Consider the following 14,444-nt stretch of genomic DNA (forward strand, 5'->3'; position numbering starts at 1 on the left):
GTGGCTCACAGGCCCAGTCGCTCCACGGCATGTGGGATCTTCCCGGACCGGGGCACGAACCCGTGTCCCCTGCATTGGCAGGCGGACTCTCAACCACTGCGCCACCAGGGAAGCCCTTCGGGAGTGTTTTAATTACTTTCTTAAGAAGGGGAAGTGCCCTTATTTTAAAAAGAATATTCCAGAATCAGACTGGCCTCCCTTTTGGATCCATGGTGGACTCCTGCCAATGGCTTCACAACTGCCCAGAGGCCGAGAGCCAAACTCGTCCCCTGGCCTTCGACAATCTTCCCACCGCTCCTGCCTTCTCCCGGGGCACCTCTGTGCCGTTAGCCAACTGTAGGCCTCCTGGACACCCTCCCCAGTCCCTGCCACCTCACAGCCACACAGCCCCCGATGGATCCCACGCTCCTTCCTCATTCACATCAGCCACCTCTGACCAAGGGAAGAGACACTAGTTCTTAGGTGGTTTCCACCGACGAGCTCCTCACACAATCAGAGCTCATCTTCCCCTACCAGGCTGGGGCCTCTGGGGGGCCAGAGCCACGGGGGTGGGGGTAGGGTGAGGTGCAACATGCTGGTGGGAGAAGTGGATGCCAAGAAGCAAAGACGTTGCAGATTTAGGGACATCTGGATTTGAGATGCACAACTGCCGTTTACTTGCTGTGTGACCCTGGACAAGCTGTTTAACCTCTCTGAACCTGTTTGCTCACCACTAAAATGAGGACAGTAAGAGAACTACCTCAGAGTGCTGCTGTGAGGGTTAGATAAGTCATGATGTGTTATGGTCATGATCGGGGGTTCGATCCATGACCGGTGTTCATTATTACATCTAGCTCTGGGGTCTGGCAAGCTTCTTGACCTCTCTAGGCCTCAGTTTCTCCACCTGGAGAATGGGGATGATAGCTATGACTCTCCTGGGTTGTAAATACAAGTGAACGAGGTCATGGATATAGTCTAAAGGCCTTGGCATGGAATCTGGAATGGACGTGATGACGGCTCAGTGATAAGCAGCTGTGTGCTCCTGGGCATGGCACTCAACGAGTCTGGGCCTCAGTTTCCCCATTTGTAGGGGCCAGAGCGGTGCCCATCAGCACCCGCCGCCCCGATCTTGGCCCAGCCGCCCAGCCCCGCGCCCGTACCTGCGTGATGGAGCCCTCCTTGAGCGGCCGCGGGGCCAGGGGCAGGTCAGGCGTGCGCCGCAGCTCCTCCCGTGGAATCTCATGGATGGAGCGGCCGGCCTCCTTCACTGTCGCCACCAGGCCCTCGTGGGCCGGCTTCAGCTTCAGGGGGCCCAGGGCCTCCAAGGGCCGGGCCTTGTAGGCCTCGGCCAGGTCCCGTGGGGGCGGGGGAGGCGGGGGCGGCGTGCCCTCACGCTTCAGGAGCTTGGCCTCCCGACGCTGGTAGTCTTCCTGGGCCTCCACGTAGGATCGTGGGATCCCTGCCGGGGAGGATGGGGCGTTGACCCTTGCACCTGCACCCCACCTCACCCATCCTAACCTGGGGCCTCCATGCTGGCAGATTCTGGAGCCAGACTACCTGGGTTCAAGCCGTCACTTGCTGTGTGACCTTGAGCACATGACTTGCCCTCTCTGAGCCTCAATTTCTTCACATATAGAATGGGAGGAGTAACTGAAACCCCTCACCAAGTCATGAACATTCAGTGAGATAACATAGATAAGATGCATAGAATGGGGCTCTCAGTAGCTGGTTTGCCACTGACCAGCCAGGAGAACCCGGGCAGGGTACCTGACCTCTTTGATCCTCCCACCAACTGTATGTTCCTCTTGGAGTCTGTTCCATAAGATAAGATACAGAGAGCACTTGGGTAGCACCAAGCGCAGAGCACAGCAGATGCTGAATAAATGACATCTACAGAGTTGAGGGTGATGGGTAGCATCTTGCTTCTCTTTTTGTTTTCAAATACATAAGGAATGCCTTGCTCTGCCTTTCAACCTGCACACATACCTGTCGTGTACACGTGTGTTACATGCCTTTCCACATACCTGGGCACCCATGGCACTCCGGTATGCCTTCCCTCCCCCGCCCACCCTGACTGTAAACCCAAGGGCTTGTTGTAGCTGCCCCGAGGGCGTGGTGGCCGGGCCTGTGGGGACACCTGGGGAGCAGAGGGCAGGGTACCTTGCGTGATGGAACCTCGGACGTGGTGCTGTTCTTTGAGATGGTGGGGGCTGTGTCGCTCAGGCGGGATGGCGCGGCCCATGAGACCTGGGAGGGGGAGAGCAAGAGCATCACCTCGTGGCTCCCCGAGCCGGCCTTGGCAGTGACGAGCCGGGGTCTCCAGTGCCCCCTCCCAGCAGCGGGCCCCTCCAGCCACTTAGTGTCAGTCCCCACGATGATAGTGGTGGCGGCACAGGACCACTTCTCGGGCCCTGTGCTACCTCCAGGTGGAGCTTCAGAAAAACCCTGCCTCAGTTTTCCTATCTGTAAAGTAGGGCCAACCATCCCATCTCCTCCCTCCAGGGGGAGCTGAGAAAGAGAAATTCTCTCCCTTTCCTGCCATCACCCAGCAAGTAGGGAAGCCCCTGGGGCAGGTCCTAGGCCCTCCCCTGGCCCTTCTGTGCCCCCTGGAGTAGGGAGCTGGGCAGGGCACACACCTTCGATGCTGGCTGAGGAGATGGCCCTGCTGACACGGCCCTCCATCATGTCATAGGTGCGCTTGGGGGCGGCCGTCTCGTGGGGAGGTCCTGAGCTGCTCCTGCCGTCCTCCTTGGAGCACTGGGACACGGACATGCCACCTAGAAACCAGACCGATCTCACGATGAGGGGCAGCCCCAGAGCACCTGTGTGCACTGGGCCCAGTACCAGCAAACCGGCCGGGCCCAGTGGGCAGGAGGCAACAGCCTGCGGCTCTGCTGTCAGGGAGGTGTGTGCCTTTGACCACGCGCGGGTATGTGACTCTGCACAAACACGGCCACTCGTGGGAGCCGACGTGTGACGTGAACATGTGTAACCACGTGCACGGGAGCAAGGATGCACCAGCCGAGTGTGAACGTGCAGGGTTACCACAACCACTTGTGTGTGTGCACATGTGTGTGAGTGTGTGTGTGTGCACACCTGGCCACTGAGAACAAAGTGAGGCCACATGGAATAAACTGTGTGCATTGGTGTCCACGTGGGGAGAGTGTGTGTCTGTGGCGGGGGAGGGAGGGGACGAGGAGTGTCCACAGCAGAGGCGGCCTCGCCAAGCCAGGCTGAGCCCCAAGGGCGAGCTCCTCAGGCTGGCACGCGGGCCCCCGACAGGCCGAGGGGCTGAGCAGCCAGGAGGCAAGCCCGGAGGAGCCCAAGCCTCGGTCTCGCCCATCAGGCTGGGGGCTCCTCGAGTGGGCCTCTCCTTACAAGGATGGCTGAGCCCCAGGGTACCAGAAGCAAGTTCCCGAGAGCCCCGTGCCTGCCCCTTGGGATAAAGGGCACGCTCGCTCTCCCAGGATTTCCGATCGTGACCCCACGGGATCCTCAGGGCGTGAGCTACTCCAGGGGCTGCAAGCTGGCGGCCAGCGGATAGACCGCGGTGCTGCTCCTTTTTGCTCAAAATGAATTGCTGACGTTTAAACACGGAGAGATTTCAGATGAAAACAGAGAGATCAGAAGTCTGGCCAGCGAGCTCACACTCGTGACAGGGCGACAGTCAGCTATCGGAGGACAGAGGCGGGGCCCCTGTAGACACAGCCATTACTCTCCGGGTCCTCCCCGGCCCCTACTGCCTTCCACCCGGCCTGCGGCCCTCGCTGTTCCCAGGAAGCACGTGAGAAATTGAAAGCCTTGACTTACACCCATTCTGCAGATGACAAACTTAGGCCTGTAGGGGCTCGAGACCTGATCTGGAGGCCGGAGCTGAGATGCCACCCAGGGCTCTGCTCACAACACCTCGACTGCCAGCCTCTCCCTCTGCCCTTCCAGGGCCCCTGACCATCCCCCAGAGCCCTGAGTCGGATACCGAGGTTGGCACAGAAGACGCAGCTGACACCCTGTCCCCAAGACTGTCTCCACCACTTGGCAGCAGAGAGAGGCAAGTGCCTAAGCCCCACAGTACCACCTCTGCTTCCCAGGACCTGGGGGGCGGGAGGGCAGTCAGGCCAGGCGGAGGCGGAGGCGGAGGGAGAGGAAAACGCGCCCACCGCCGCCAGAGGAGAAGCAGTTTGCAGCCCTACAGCTGCCAGCTGCTGAGAGGGGCGCCCATTAGCAGCTTTTATCTCTGCGCCCCTGGGTGCCCGAGGCTGCCAGGAAATTCCCAGCCCAGCCCTTTACTTCCTTAACTCCTTCCAGGCAGGGCTCCCTGGTTGGGGAACAGAGAGGGTGAGAGGAGTGAGGGGCACTGAAGTGGGGGCCCAGGGCTCAAGGGGGTGGCGCGTCACTCTGGTCATCGCCCCTTCCTGCCACCCACGTGGTGTCAATTAGAGAGCACGGCGTTTGCCAGGAGCGCTGGGCCAGAGGCCTGGGGGAGTGAGCCTGGGCTGCTTCTGCCTGGGCCTGTTCCCCTACTACACGTCTAGCAAGGCTGGCCACAAGTTTGCTTCCTAAATTGTAAAGAACCAGGCAGAGGTGGAGACAGCTAAAGCCAATCCTTACCTGCTGCTGGCTTACATACCTGCAGGGATGGGGAGGTCACCTCCTTCCTGTTGTCACCCCAGCCTTGCCTCCCTGTGAACCCACCTCAATGGGCCAAACACGCCCGCCCCTGCTCCCCAAGTCCCAGGCCTCCTTTTCTCTTGAGGGGCCAGGAGGGTGGACACACAGAAGGACTACTGGACATCACTGCACCTCAGCTCCCACATCCGTAAAATGGGAAGACACTCCTTCACCCTGGCTCTCAACCACACGAAGCTGACAGGAGGGTAACACACTCCCCTAGATTCGTTTTCTGAAAACATCTGGCTACCCTTTAACCCCAACCATGTTTTCTGGACCCTTCTCTCCTGACCAACTCCAGAAACACCAAAGTCTGGGGTTTGGTGGGCAAGCCACACTGGATGTGGGCAGGTTTCCAAGACTCAAGATTAACAAGGTGACATCCCATTTGCATCCTGGGCGGGCGTCCTGAGAGCTCTGTGAGGGGGCTTCATCCGCTGGGCCCCCAGCATATGGGTGGCCCCCAGTAAATACCAAGTGACCACATGACCAACCACCTCCAGGTCACCACTGGTCCTCTCACCTAGAGGGTCCTTCCCGGGCATCAAAGATGCCCGAGGGGGTTTCCCTGGTGGCGCAGTGGTTGGGAGTCCGCCTGCCGATGCAGGGGACACGGGTTCGTGCCCCGGTCCGGGAAGATCCCACATGCCGCGGAGCGGCTGGGCCCGTGAGCCATGGCCACTGAGCCTGCGTGTCCGGAGCCTGTGCTCCGCAACGGGAGAGGCCACGGCAGTGAGAGGCCCGCGTACCACAAAAAAAAAAAAAAAAAAAAAAGATGCCCAAGGATGGGAGGGCCGGGCCAGCCCCTGCCCGCCCACCAGCTCCTGACAGCCGTTGACGGATGACGGGACTCACCCTCGTAGGACAGCACGTGGCCCTTCTTGCCCTCGTAGATGACGTGGCCCTTGGGCAGGCCATCCTCCCGGCTGCGGTCCAGGCGGCTTGGGCTGTCCTCACCAATGATCCTGGTGATGGTGCCCTTGTACAGGACGTCGGCTGGAGTGCCCTGGGGGTGCGGAGGGGGTGAGTGCCTGCGGGCTCCGGCTGGGGACCCCCACGCTCGCCAGACACGACCCAGCACGCGTACGTGTGCACCTTCCAAATCCACACACAGGTACATGTGTGTCCGCCAGTGCACACGTGTTCATGCACGTACTGCTTCAAAAGGGCAGAGCCCGCCGGAACACAATCACGCAGAACAAAGCATCAGTAACAATAATAAGTGCTGATCACTTTCTCTACATCGACTCATTTAACCCTGGAAATCACCCTAAGTCAGGTACTATCGTGCCTAGTTCAGATGGGGAAACTGAGGCACCAAGAGGCAAGGTGACCTCGCCCAGGGTCCCCTGGCTAACGAGGGGCAGAGCCGGGACTGGAACCCAGGCAGTCTGGCCCTGGAGTCTGTGTTGCAACCTGTACTATATGGATTTTCCTTTCTCAGAGCCTGGACGCTGGGATGTCAGCCACGTGCCTGTGACCACATGTCATTCCCAAAACCAGAATGGGGACTCAAATCCGGGCAGGACACCAGATATCTTAGCTCTAACCCAGGGTTTCTCAACCTCGGCACTGTGACCTGAGGGCCAGATGATTCTTTGAGGTGGGGGCCAACTGGGCACCGTAGGACATTCAGCAGCCCTTCCCTGGGGCTCTACCCACTAGATGCCGGTAGTGCATGTGACCCCCAATCTGCTCCCCCCTAGATGTGACAATCACAAATGTTCCTAGACATTGCCCAGCGTCCCCTGGGAGGCAAAATGATCCCTGATCAAGAAACCAGTGCCTTAGAGGGAGTGAGCTCCCTGTTGGGGGTTGTATTCAGGCAGAGAGAAGACAGCCACGTGGGGTAGTGTCCCGCCTTGGGCGACTTTCACGGGGTCAGAATATGGATCTGGAGCCAGACTGCTGGAGGGCAAACAGCAGCTTTACCAACAAGTTGCTGTGTGACCTCTGTCAAGTCACTCTGCCTCTCTGAGCCTCAGCCTGTACATTTACAAAACGGAGACAGTCTCTGTATACGATTCTCAAAGGCACCCGTCACAGACAAGCTGTCCCCAGATCAAGACGTCTCTCTTCTCTTTCTACGATTCCGAGAGCTGACTGAGACATGCAGCTCCAACTGCGTGCCAAGCCCTTGGCTGGTGTGCTCTGAGTCTCCCCCGGGAGCTTCTCTGCCAAGAAACACCCTTCTGTGGGGTAAGGGCAGCGACTGGCACCCCGGGCTTTCATCCCAGATCCTGGTCTGCGAACAAGGGAACCGCAAGACGCCCTGCATCCAGACGGGTCTCCCGACGTCTCAAAGCAGACGCCCTAGATGGGACCCCGTGGCCACACTTCAGAAGGCTTGTGCACAAACAGTGTAGAATAAACGGGCTTTAGTCTGGGTGACAGATAATCCAGGGGCGGGAAGCCACCTCTCTCATCAGGAGAGCACACGGCCGGGGAGCCGGCAACATCCCAGCAGGAAAGGCTCCTCCAGGGGCAGCGGATAGAAGCCCACCCACTGTAAGTCTGTGTGTGTGTGAGTTTGTGTATGTGTGTATCCGTGTGCTCCTGAGTTTGTGTGTGTGTGTGAGCCTGTGTGTGTCCCATGACCGGATTTCATCACCTGGGAGTGAGGCTGTGGGGAAGCCTGACCCGCACACATCTGGCAGCTGCCAGAAACGATCGCAAGGCTGTGAGTGACCCACACGGCTTGGGTCGCGGCCACCTGAAACTGGAGGCCGACGGATGCCGGGGAGCCTTTAATCCCTAACACTCTGTGAGGATGACTCAGCAAGAGACACTTCTAGCAAAGGGAAGACTGAGTCAGGGAGCGTCAGTCCCCTGCCTGAGTCAGCATGTGGTGGGGCTGGGACTTGAGTGTCTGCGGCCCGGCTGTGGCCCCAGGTACCTGCGCAGTTGCCTTCTTAAGCTCATGATTTCAAGACCAACAGGTTTTAGAGGAACATGAAGCATCAGGGACTCTCCTCTGTGGTGTGATCTGCAGCCCCTGGAGCCAAAGACACCTTCCTACGGGAGCCTGTGGCCTGAAGTTCCACCATTCACGTGCGTGCGTGTGTGTGTTGGGGGGGGTGCACATGCGTGTGTGTGTGTGTGTGTGTGTGTGTCCAGGCTCCCCTTCCTCTGGCACAGCTGGCACAAAACACTGGGTCCACTGCTTCCTGGCTACACGACCTTGGGTTTAATCTCTGGGCTTCGGTCTTCTCATCTGTAAAATGGGCTGACCTGGATTCTGTGCTAATGTAAACCATCTTGTCTGGAGCGGGTGGAAGGAAAGGAAAAGAAAGCCCTAGGAGCTAAGGACCCCAGGAAGTGGGGGAACCGCCCTCTGTGGTCCACCAGCCAGGGAGGAAGGAGAGGGTTAAACAGGCCCTGTGTACACTAGGACCCCGGAGCTCAGTTCTGAACCCCCAGTCCTGACACCGGAGGGGCAGAGTGGTCCCTCTGCAAACCCTTGGATGCGGCAGATGTCACCAGCCGATCCCACACTTTCTGCGGAGCTGGACGTGGCCAGGATGCCAACTCCAGCCGTCAGCCTGTCAACACCACGAGGCCAAGGCTGGCACCAGAGGAAACCTCTGTCATCCAGGACTGAAGTCACAAAAGCGAGGGTTACGGCAGCACAGCGGGAGCCCCAGTGGTGTGGGCGGGCTCAGCTGAGCTGCAGGAGCGTCTGTCCACTCACCCCCCTGAAGGCGGGGGATGTGCAGACTCCCTCACCGGCCCCCATAACTCTGCTGACCCGAACGCCTCCCGCTCGCTGCTCCAGGCACCGCGGACACTTGCTGGACCTGGCGCACACCAGGGACCCTCCACCCCTCTGCCTTTGCGCGTGCCGTTCCCTGGGCCCGGAATGCCGATCCCTGAGATTCCCGCAGGGCTCACACCTCTGAGAGGCCTCCCTGGCTCACCTGTCTCTGCGGCCTCGGCAGCCCCAGCCATTCTCAATCGCAGTGTTTTACTCAACACAAAGCACTGGCTACTCTGAAATCACCTGCTCAGTTTTCTGTCTGCTTCCTTCTGCTACCCTCCCAGCTCCTTGGGGCCCTTGAGTTTTGTGTTTTGCTCAGCACCTAAAATGCCTGGCTCCCAGGCTCCCAGAGCTGGGTGGGCACCCCCACGAAGCCACCCCATCTACTGAGGCAGACGCTGAGCAGAGACGCTGGGGGGAAGGGCGGGTTGCCCACTGTTTTGTCCACAGGCAGGGCCGCGTCTGGAGACACTGCCTGCTAGTGCCACCCTGGTCCCTCATGCCACGGCCCCAGGACACCTACATGGGTGATGGAGCCGCGGTACGTGATGGGGCTCTCGGAAGGCACCCGCGCGCTGGGGATGCCCTTGGTGATGCTCCCTCCTGGAACCGAGCCCAGAGACGTCCCTGGAAGACATGAGACACGGGCTGAAGGGGTGTCTGCAGCCCCTCCCCAGGCCCCAGTCCCAGAGCCCCCGAGACCTGCAGGTCCCCCCCACCTCCGGTGTCTCAGCGCAGAGGGTCCCCCGCCCCTAAATGGCGAAGTAGACAACTGCGAAGAGAGGCTGCTGGACCCTCTGGGAGCTGAAGCTTCTTAGCAGGTTTTGGATAAAGGGTCCCATTCCTGCCTCGACCCTCCCAGGGATGGAGGGGCAGCCGCCGGGGGTGAGCCTAGCTCGCACGCCCTCACCTCTCAGCACGGACGTCTCCTGAGCCGCAGGCACCCCCAGGCTCTCCGGTGGCCCAGCCTGGCCCCGTGGGGACAGCTGTTCCTGCTTCACTCCGCTGAAGGGCGCTGGAGAGGGGCGAGAGCAGTGAGCCGAGCCTCTGGGCAGGGATTCAGAAGGACGGCCGCCTCCCTGCCCTGTCCGGGGCTGAGGGACCTCCCCGCCACGCGCGGGCCAGAGTCCCTTAGGGTGAACTGCCCTCCCTCAGGCCCCCAACGCAAACAGTGGGAGCCAAGCCTGGGCCATCGAGGTTGGGGGGCCCTACATCCTTACCCAGCTTCTTGGGGTCCATGGTGAGCGGCAGCCCCATGGTGATGGGGCCCACGGGGGCCTTGGCATGCTCTGAGTACGGGACGTGGAGCTGCACAGACATTCCCTGTGGGAGCAGAGGCCGTGGGGTCACAGAGGCCTCAACCAGGGCCTCACCCCGCTTTTATGAGGGCCCAAGAGGAGGGGAACCTCAGGATCACACCCGGGTCCAAGGCCTGGGGCCTCAGTTCCGGCCCTGCTGCCCCTCTGAGCAACTGTGAACGAGTCACTGCCTCTCCTGGGCCTCAGTGCCCTCACCCGTGTGGCGGTCATGACCTGGTTTAAAGGAAATGGTACCCACAGCGCCTGAGCAAAGCGTACGCCTTGCCCCCGCCCTGTGCCACAGGGGGGCAGGTCAGAGAGGTGAGGGGCAGGTGGACCGAGGCTCACCACGTGCCAGGGCTGTGTGTCTAGTGCCTGTGACTTTCTGTTTCACAGAAGGGAAACTGAGGCACAGAGAGGTTAAGTAACTTGCCGAAGGCCACACAGTCTGATCGCAGAGCCCATGCTCTTGAATGCCCCGTGGAGTGACCTCCCAAGGCCCTGATGCCTGGGTCAGGCACAGCCAGCTTGGACCCAGCCCCCTGGGTGCCCGACCCCCACCCCGACACCATCCGTCCCAGGGATCACCCCCACCCCGACTTTACAGATGGAGGGACCAAACCCCAGAAAGAGGAAGGGGCGTTCTCCGGGACCCGGTTGCACAGGTGCTTCTGGGGGGCCGCCCCTCCCACCTCACCTGGGAGAGGGCACCCGTTTGCCTCTCAAGGACGCTGGGGTGCTTGGTGGAGGAGATGAGGGGCGGCGGGTTGGAGATGGTGGGTGGGCGTGGTAGGACGGGCCGGGCGCTGTCATGGAGGCCCAGGGGCAGCGGGTGACCTGCAGGGCACGTATCTGTCCATCACAGGGCCCCAGGAGCGGTCAGAGGCAGAGCCCCCAGGCCACTCCCCACCTCGTCCCTGTCCTGCCCAGGCGGGTGCCCGTCCATACGTGCCCCCACTGCTCCACCCGTCTCTGCCTGATGAGCCGTCTGCATCCTTGGTTCAGACACCACTACCCCAGGGAAGTCTCCCTCCATGCCTCCCCCTCCCAGGCCCTGGCCCAAGCCCCTCAACTCTCCCCCAGCCTCCTTAACTGGTCTCCCCGTTCCCCTGTTGCTCTCCAACAGTCCACTCCTCTCACAGGAACCAAAGGGATCTTTTTGCAAAGTCCACTAGTTCACATCCTCCCCTGCTATGAACCTCCTATGGCTCCCTACTGCTCCCCCAGAGTAAGGCCTTAGCCTCTGACACAGCTTTCAGGTTCACCTGACCTGGCGCTTACAGCCTCCCCAGGCTCCCTGGGCCCCAAGCTTCTGCCACGACAGCCTGACTCAGTGTCTCCAGCTTCGCCTGCTCTCTCCTGCCTCTGGACCTTTGCACATGCTGTTCCCCCTGCCTGGCATGTCTTTCCCTGTTCTTCTCCTGGCTCTTTTGGCCACTCATCCTGCAGGATCAGCTCTGCTGAGGACGGCCTTTGCTGACATCACAGCCCTTACTGGCCCCTGGCTATGCCCCTTTCATTGCTGGTGGGGCCTGGCAGGGCTGGAGAGCCCAGGAAGGGTCTCGAATCCAGCCTGACTGTATTTGTAAATCAAAGTAGGCCCCCCCGCTCCTCACGCTTTTCTCTCCACCTGCCCGTTGTCTACCTCGAAGTCCGTGGTGGAAGACAGAGCTCCCACTCTCAGCCTGCCCCTAACCGGCTCAAGCACCTCTTAGGTAGCCCCAGCACCAGGTGCTTCAATTGCAATCCTGTAGATTTCTCACGTCTCAGCGGAGCCCCCTTCCCCTTCACTGACAGGCCATCCCTCCCGCCAGGACCCTAAGGTCCTTCTGCGTGCAGTTCCGAGTCAGTGCACACAGCTGGCGCCCAATGACTGCACGCTGGCTGACTCGGCAAGGAGGCCAGGCTCGGGTGAACTACTCACCAGGCGGGGCGTAGGAGAAGGCCAAGGGGTCAGGGGCGTGTGGAGAGGCCTTGATCACCTCGCGAGGGGGCACGGGGAAGGGCAGGCCTGACGTCCAACACGAGGGATCCGTGGGCAGCTTCTGGCCCTCAGCCGCAAAGGCCGGGAAGAACACGGGCTTCTCTGCTGAGGGGCAAGGCAGGCAGTCAGCCACACTCGGCCAGCCCTCAGGCCCCCAGCCCTGGCTGCCCTGCTCAGACAAGACCCCCTGTGCCTTGCAGCGCCAGCCTCGGCCAGGGGAAGGTCCTGGCCAGCAGTGATGGAGCCCCCCAAGTCTGCAGACCGGGCACCACGCTGACTCCTGTGACGTCCTGTCAAGCACGGATGTGCCTCAGGCTTGGGCTGGGCTTCTCGGCGGCCCCTGATTCCAGCGCTGGAATCCCACAGGCACTTGCCCGGCACCGGGTCAGCAAGGGGCCTGGACAAACCTCCAAACCAGGGGGCGGCAGATGGCGGCAGGGGCCTGCCCACTGCCCGATCCTGTGTGTACACTCGTGCTGGAACGTCCACCCGTCTATTCATCATCTGCAGCAGAGCTGAGGAGTTGCGACAGAGACCGTCTGTCTGGCCCACAAAACCTAAAATGTTTCCTATCTGGCCCTTTCCAGAAGAGGCTCGCTGACCTCTTCAGATGACGAAGGCGGTCAGAACGGTTTGCCGTGATCCGCGTACGTGTGCTCCCGCCAGCACAGCTACGGCCCGGACGCCCGGGATGACGGCGCACACACGTCAGCCCATGCGCCGAGCGTGTCCCACGTCCAGGGGCTGGGCTGGGCGTTTCGAAAGCGTGAACTCAACGAGCCTCCTTGCAGGCTCGGGAGAAAGAGAGCGGCCGGGCCCAGTGTGCTGAGAGGGACCGGAGTACGGACACATCGACGGACTTATCTAAGGTCACCAGCAAATATTTGGCCAAGTCAGGAATTGACCACTGAACCTCCCGGACGCTGCAGACGGCGGAGGGAGCCCTCCCACGGGGGCTCCAACTAAGTGCTCTGCGTGGACTGACTCGGTTATCCTCGCAACACCCTTCAGGGAACGGACGAGGATTATCCCCAATTTGCAGATGGGAACACGGAGGCTCAGAGAGGTGAAGTCACCTGGTCAAAGGCCCACAGCCAGCAAGGGGAGCTCTGAGCCCAGGTAGATGGGCTGCAGGCTGTAACCTTCACCTTTGCCACACACACTGACCACAGGAAGGGGAGCAACGATTGGCCCTGGATTCTCAGGCCTGGGGACACAGCCGCAGACCCGGCCAAAGGCCAGGCTGTCTTCACGGTGTTCTCCCGCTGGCCACCCACTCTGCTGAAATCGGTCCTAAGCGCCAAACCTCTTCCTTGAGAATTGATGTCAGGCTAGAGGACCGATGGTGGCGAGGGCGGGGTACGGGGGGCGGGGGGGGGGGCAGGGGAGTAGCCAGCTGGTTACAACTTGGGAATGCCGGGCCTGGGATGGGAATGGCAGGCAGGTGTCATCCCTCGGGCCACCTCCAGATGACAGAGGGAGGCTCTGAAGACGCAGCAAGGCGAGCAGGAGAGCACTGGCAGCATGAGAGCCGCCTGCTGTGGGCACAGCAGGTGGGGTGGAGGCGTGCGTGCTGCACTCCCTCCACTTCTCTCCTGGGAGACTGCGCTCCCCCCGGACCTGTGCGCCTGCTGACGTGGGGAGCCCGCAGGAGGGGCCGCAGATGTGGGGAGTAACCCGGGGTGGGGATTCTCATGCTCAACCAACCCCCAGTGGGGGCGCCCCCACCCCCACCCCACCCAGGGCCTGCACCCGGCCCGGAAATTACGGGCACGCCCTGGACCTCGCTCGTCCAGCCACCCGACCGCGCGCGTGCCTGGGCTGCTCTCTCCAGCTCAGCTCCGGCTGCCGTGGGAGGGGGCAGGGGCGGGGGGTGGCCTCCGGTGCTGGAAGGGAAATCTGGGGCCGGGCCAGGATGGGCCGGCGGCCGAGAGCTTGGAGAGACAACCTGTTCCTCCGGCTGGGCCCAGGGAGCCCGAGGGGTGGGCGGGCGGAGCAGCTCCACACAGGAGCCAGGCGGCAGGGGAGGCTCCTGAGAGACCAGAGAGGTCGGTCGTGCTAGGTGTCAAGTTCATGCATGTGCGTACGGGTGCTAGCTGCAAGGCAGGCCGTGGCGCCTGACGCCAGGTGCCCCGGCTCCTGTGCGGAGCGATTCCAGGAAACGGCGCGGCCCTCCGCCGTGCCAACAGGCCGGATGCCAGGCTCAGAAAGCACAGGTGCTGGCTCACCTTCTCCCAGGACAGGGCCTGTGACCCACCCCAGCGGGCCCTGCCTGGCCCCGTGTGGTGTCCAGCCACTCAAGTACGGCCCAGCCCAGCTCAGGTCTGGTGCCGGCCAAGGCTGTTTGGGCCCCTGACACTGCCACGCAGCTATCCGCCCTGGGCTGGTGCCCCAGCCCTGGAATGTCCTTCCAGAGCCAGACCCCACATCTCACGCTACACTCTCGTCCAGCGAACCCCAGCCCCACCATGGGGAGTCCCGGTCCCAGCGTGGGTGGCTGGCAGGGGCCCAGGAAGAGGCAGACGTTCTGCTTTCCACCCCACACGCGGGTTCATCAGCAGGTCCCAATGTTTGCCTCTGAAACAAAGTCCCAATGCCCCCCTTCATGGTCACCCGCACAGTCCAGGCTGCCACCATCGCTGGCCGGGAAAAGCATCTGCCCACAACTCCCTGCCGCCCTTTCTCCTCAACAATGGCTGGAGAGGCAGAGACACACACACACACACACACACACACACACACACACACACACACACAC

The 14,444-nt window shown here is 61.4% G+C and overlaps 1 protein-coding gene across 33 annotated transcripts in view; it reads right to left on the reverse strand.

The window, feature by feature from the left end:
• Window positions 1-14,444, reverse strand: part of NCOR2 (nuclear receptor corepressor 2) — a 222,291-nt gene that overhangs the window by 18,583 nt on the left and 189,264 nt on the right. For 24 of the 33 annotated variants that reach the window (XR_003436770.1, XR_003436769.1, XM_027125072.1 and 21 more), the window contains 9 exons: window positions 11,627-11,791; window positions 10,400-10,554; window positions 9,625-9,727; window positions 9,315-9,419; window positions 8,928-9,031; window positions 5,503-5,653; window positions 2,616-2,756; window positions 2,140-2,226; window positions 1,140-1,438 (listed from right to left, as the gene is read on the reverse strand). Coding sequence is in view for 31 of the 33 variants with exons in the window: in XM_027125072.1 (XP_026980873.1) it covers window positions 1,140-1,438; window positions 2,140-2,226; window positions 2,616-2,756; window positions 5,503-5,653; window positions 8,928-9,031; window positions 9,315-9,419; window positions 9,625-9,727; window positions 10,400-10,554; window positions 11,627-11,791 (1,310 nt within the window). In the remaining 2 variants the exon portion in view is untranslated. The remainder of the gene's footprint in view (window positions 1-1,139; window positions 1,439-2,139; window positions 2,227-2,615; window positions 2,757-5,502; window positions 5,654-8,927; window positions 9,032-9,314; window positions 9,420-9,624; window positions 9,728-10,399; window positions 10,555-11,626; window positions 11,792-14,444) is intronic. The other 9 variants (XM_027125102.1, XM_027125101.1, XM_027125082.1 and 6 more) reach the window with 3 other exon arrangements.

This window comes from Aethalodelphis obliquidens, unplaced genomic scaffold (assembly GCF_003676395.1).
Source record: "Aethalodelphis obliquidens isolate GAN/ISIS:26980383/991018 unplaced genomic scaffold, ASM367639v1 scaffold28, whole genome shotgun sequence".
NCBI classification, from domain to species: domain Eukaryota; kingdom Metazoa; phylum Chordata; class Mammalia; order Artiodactyla; family Delphinidae; genus Aethalodelphis; species Aethalodelphis obliquidens.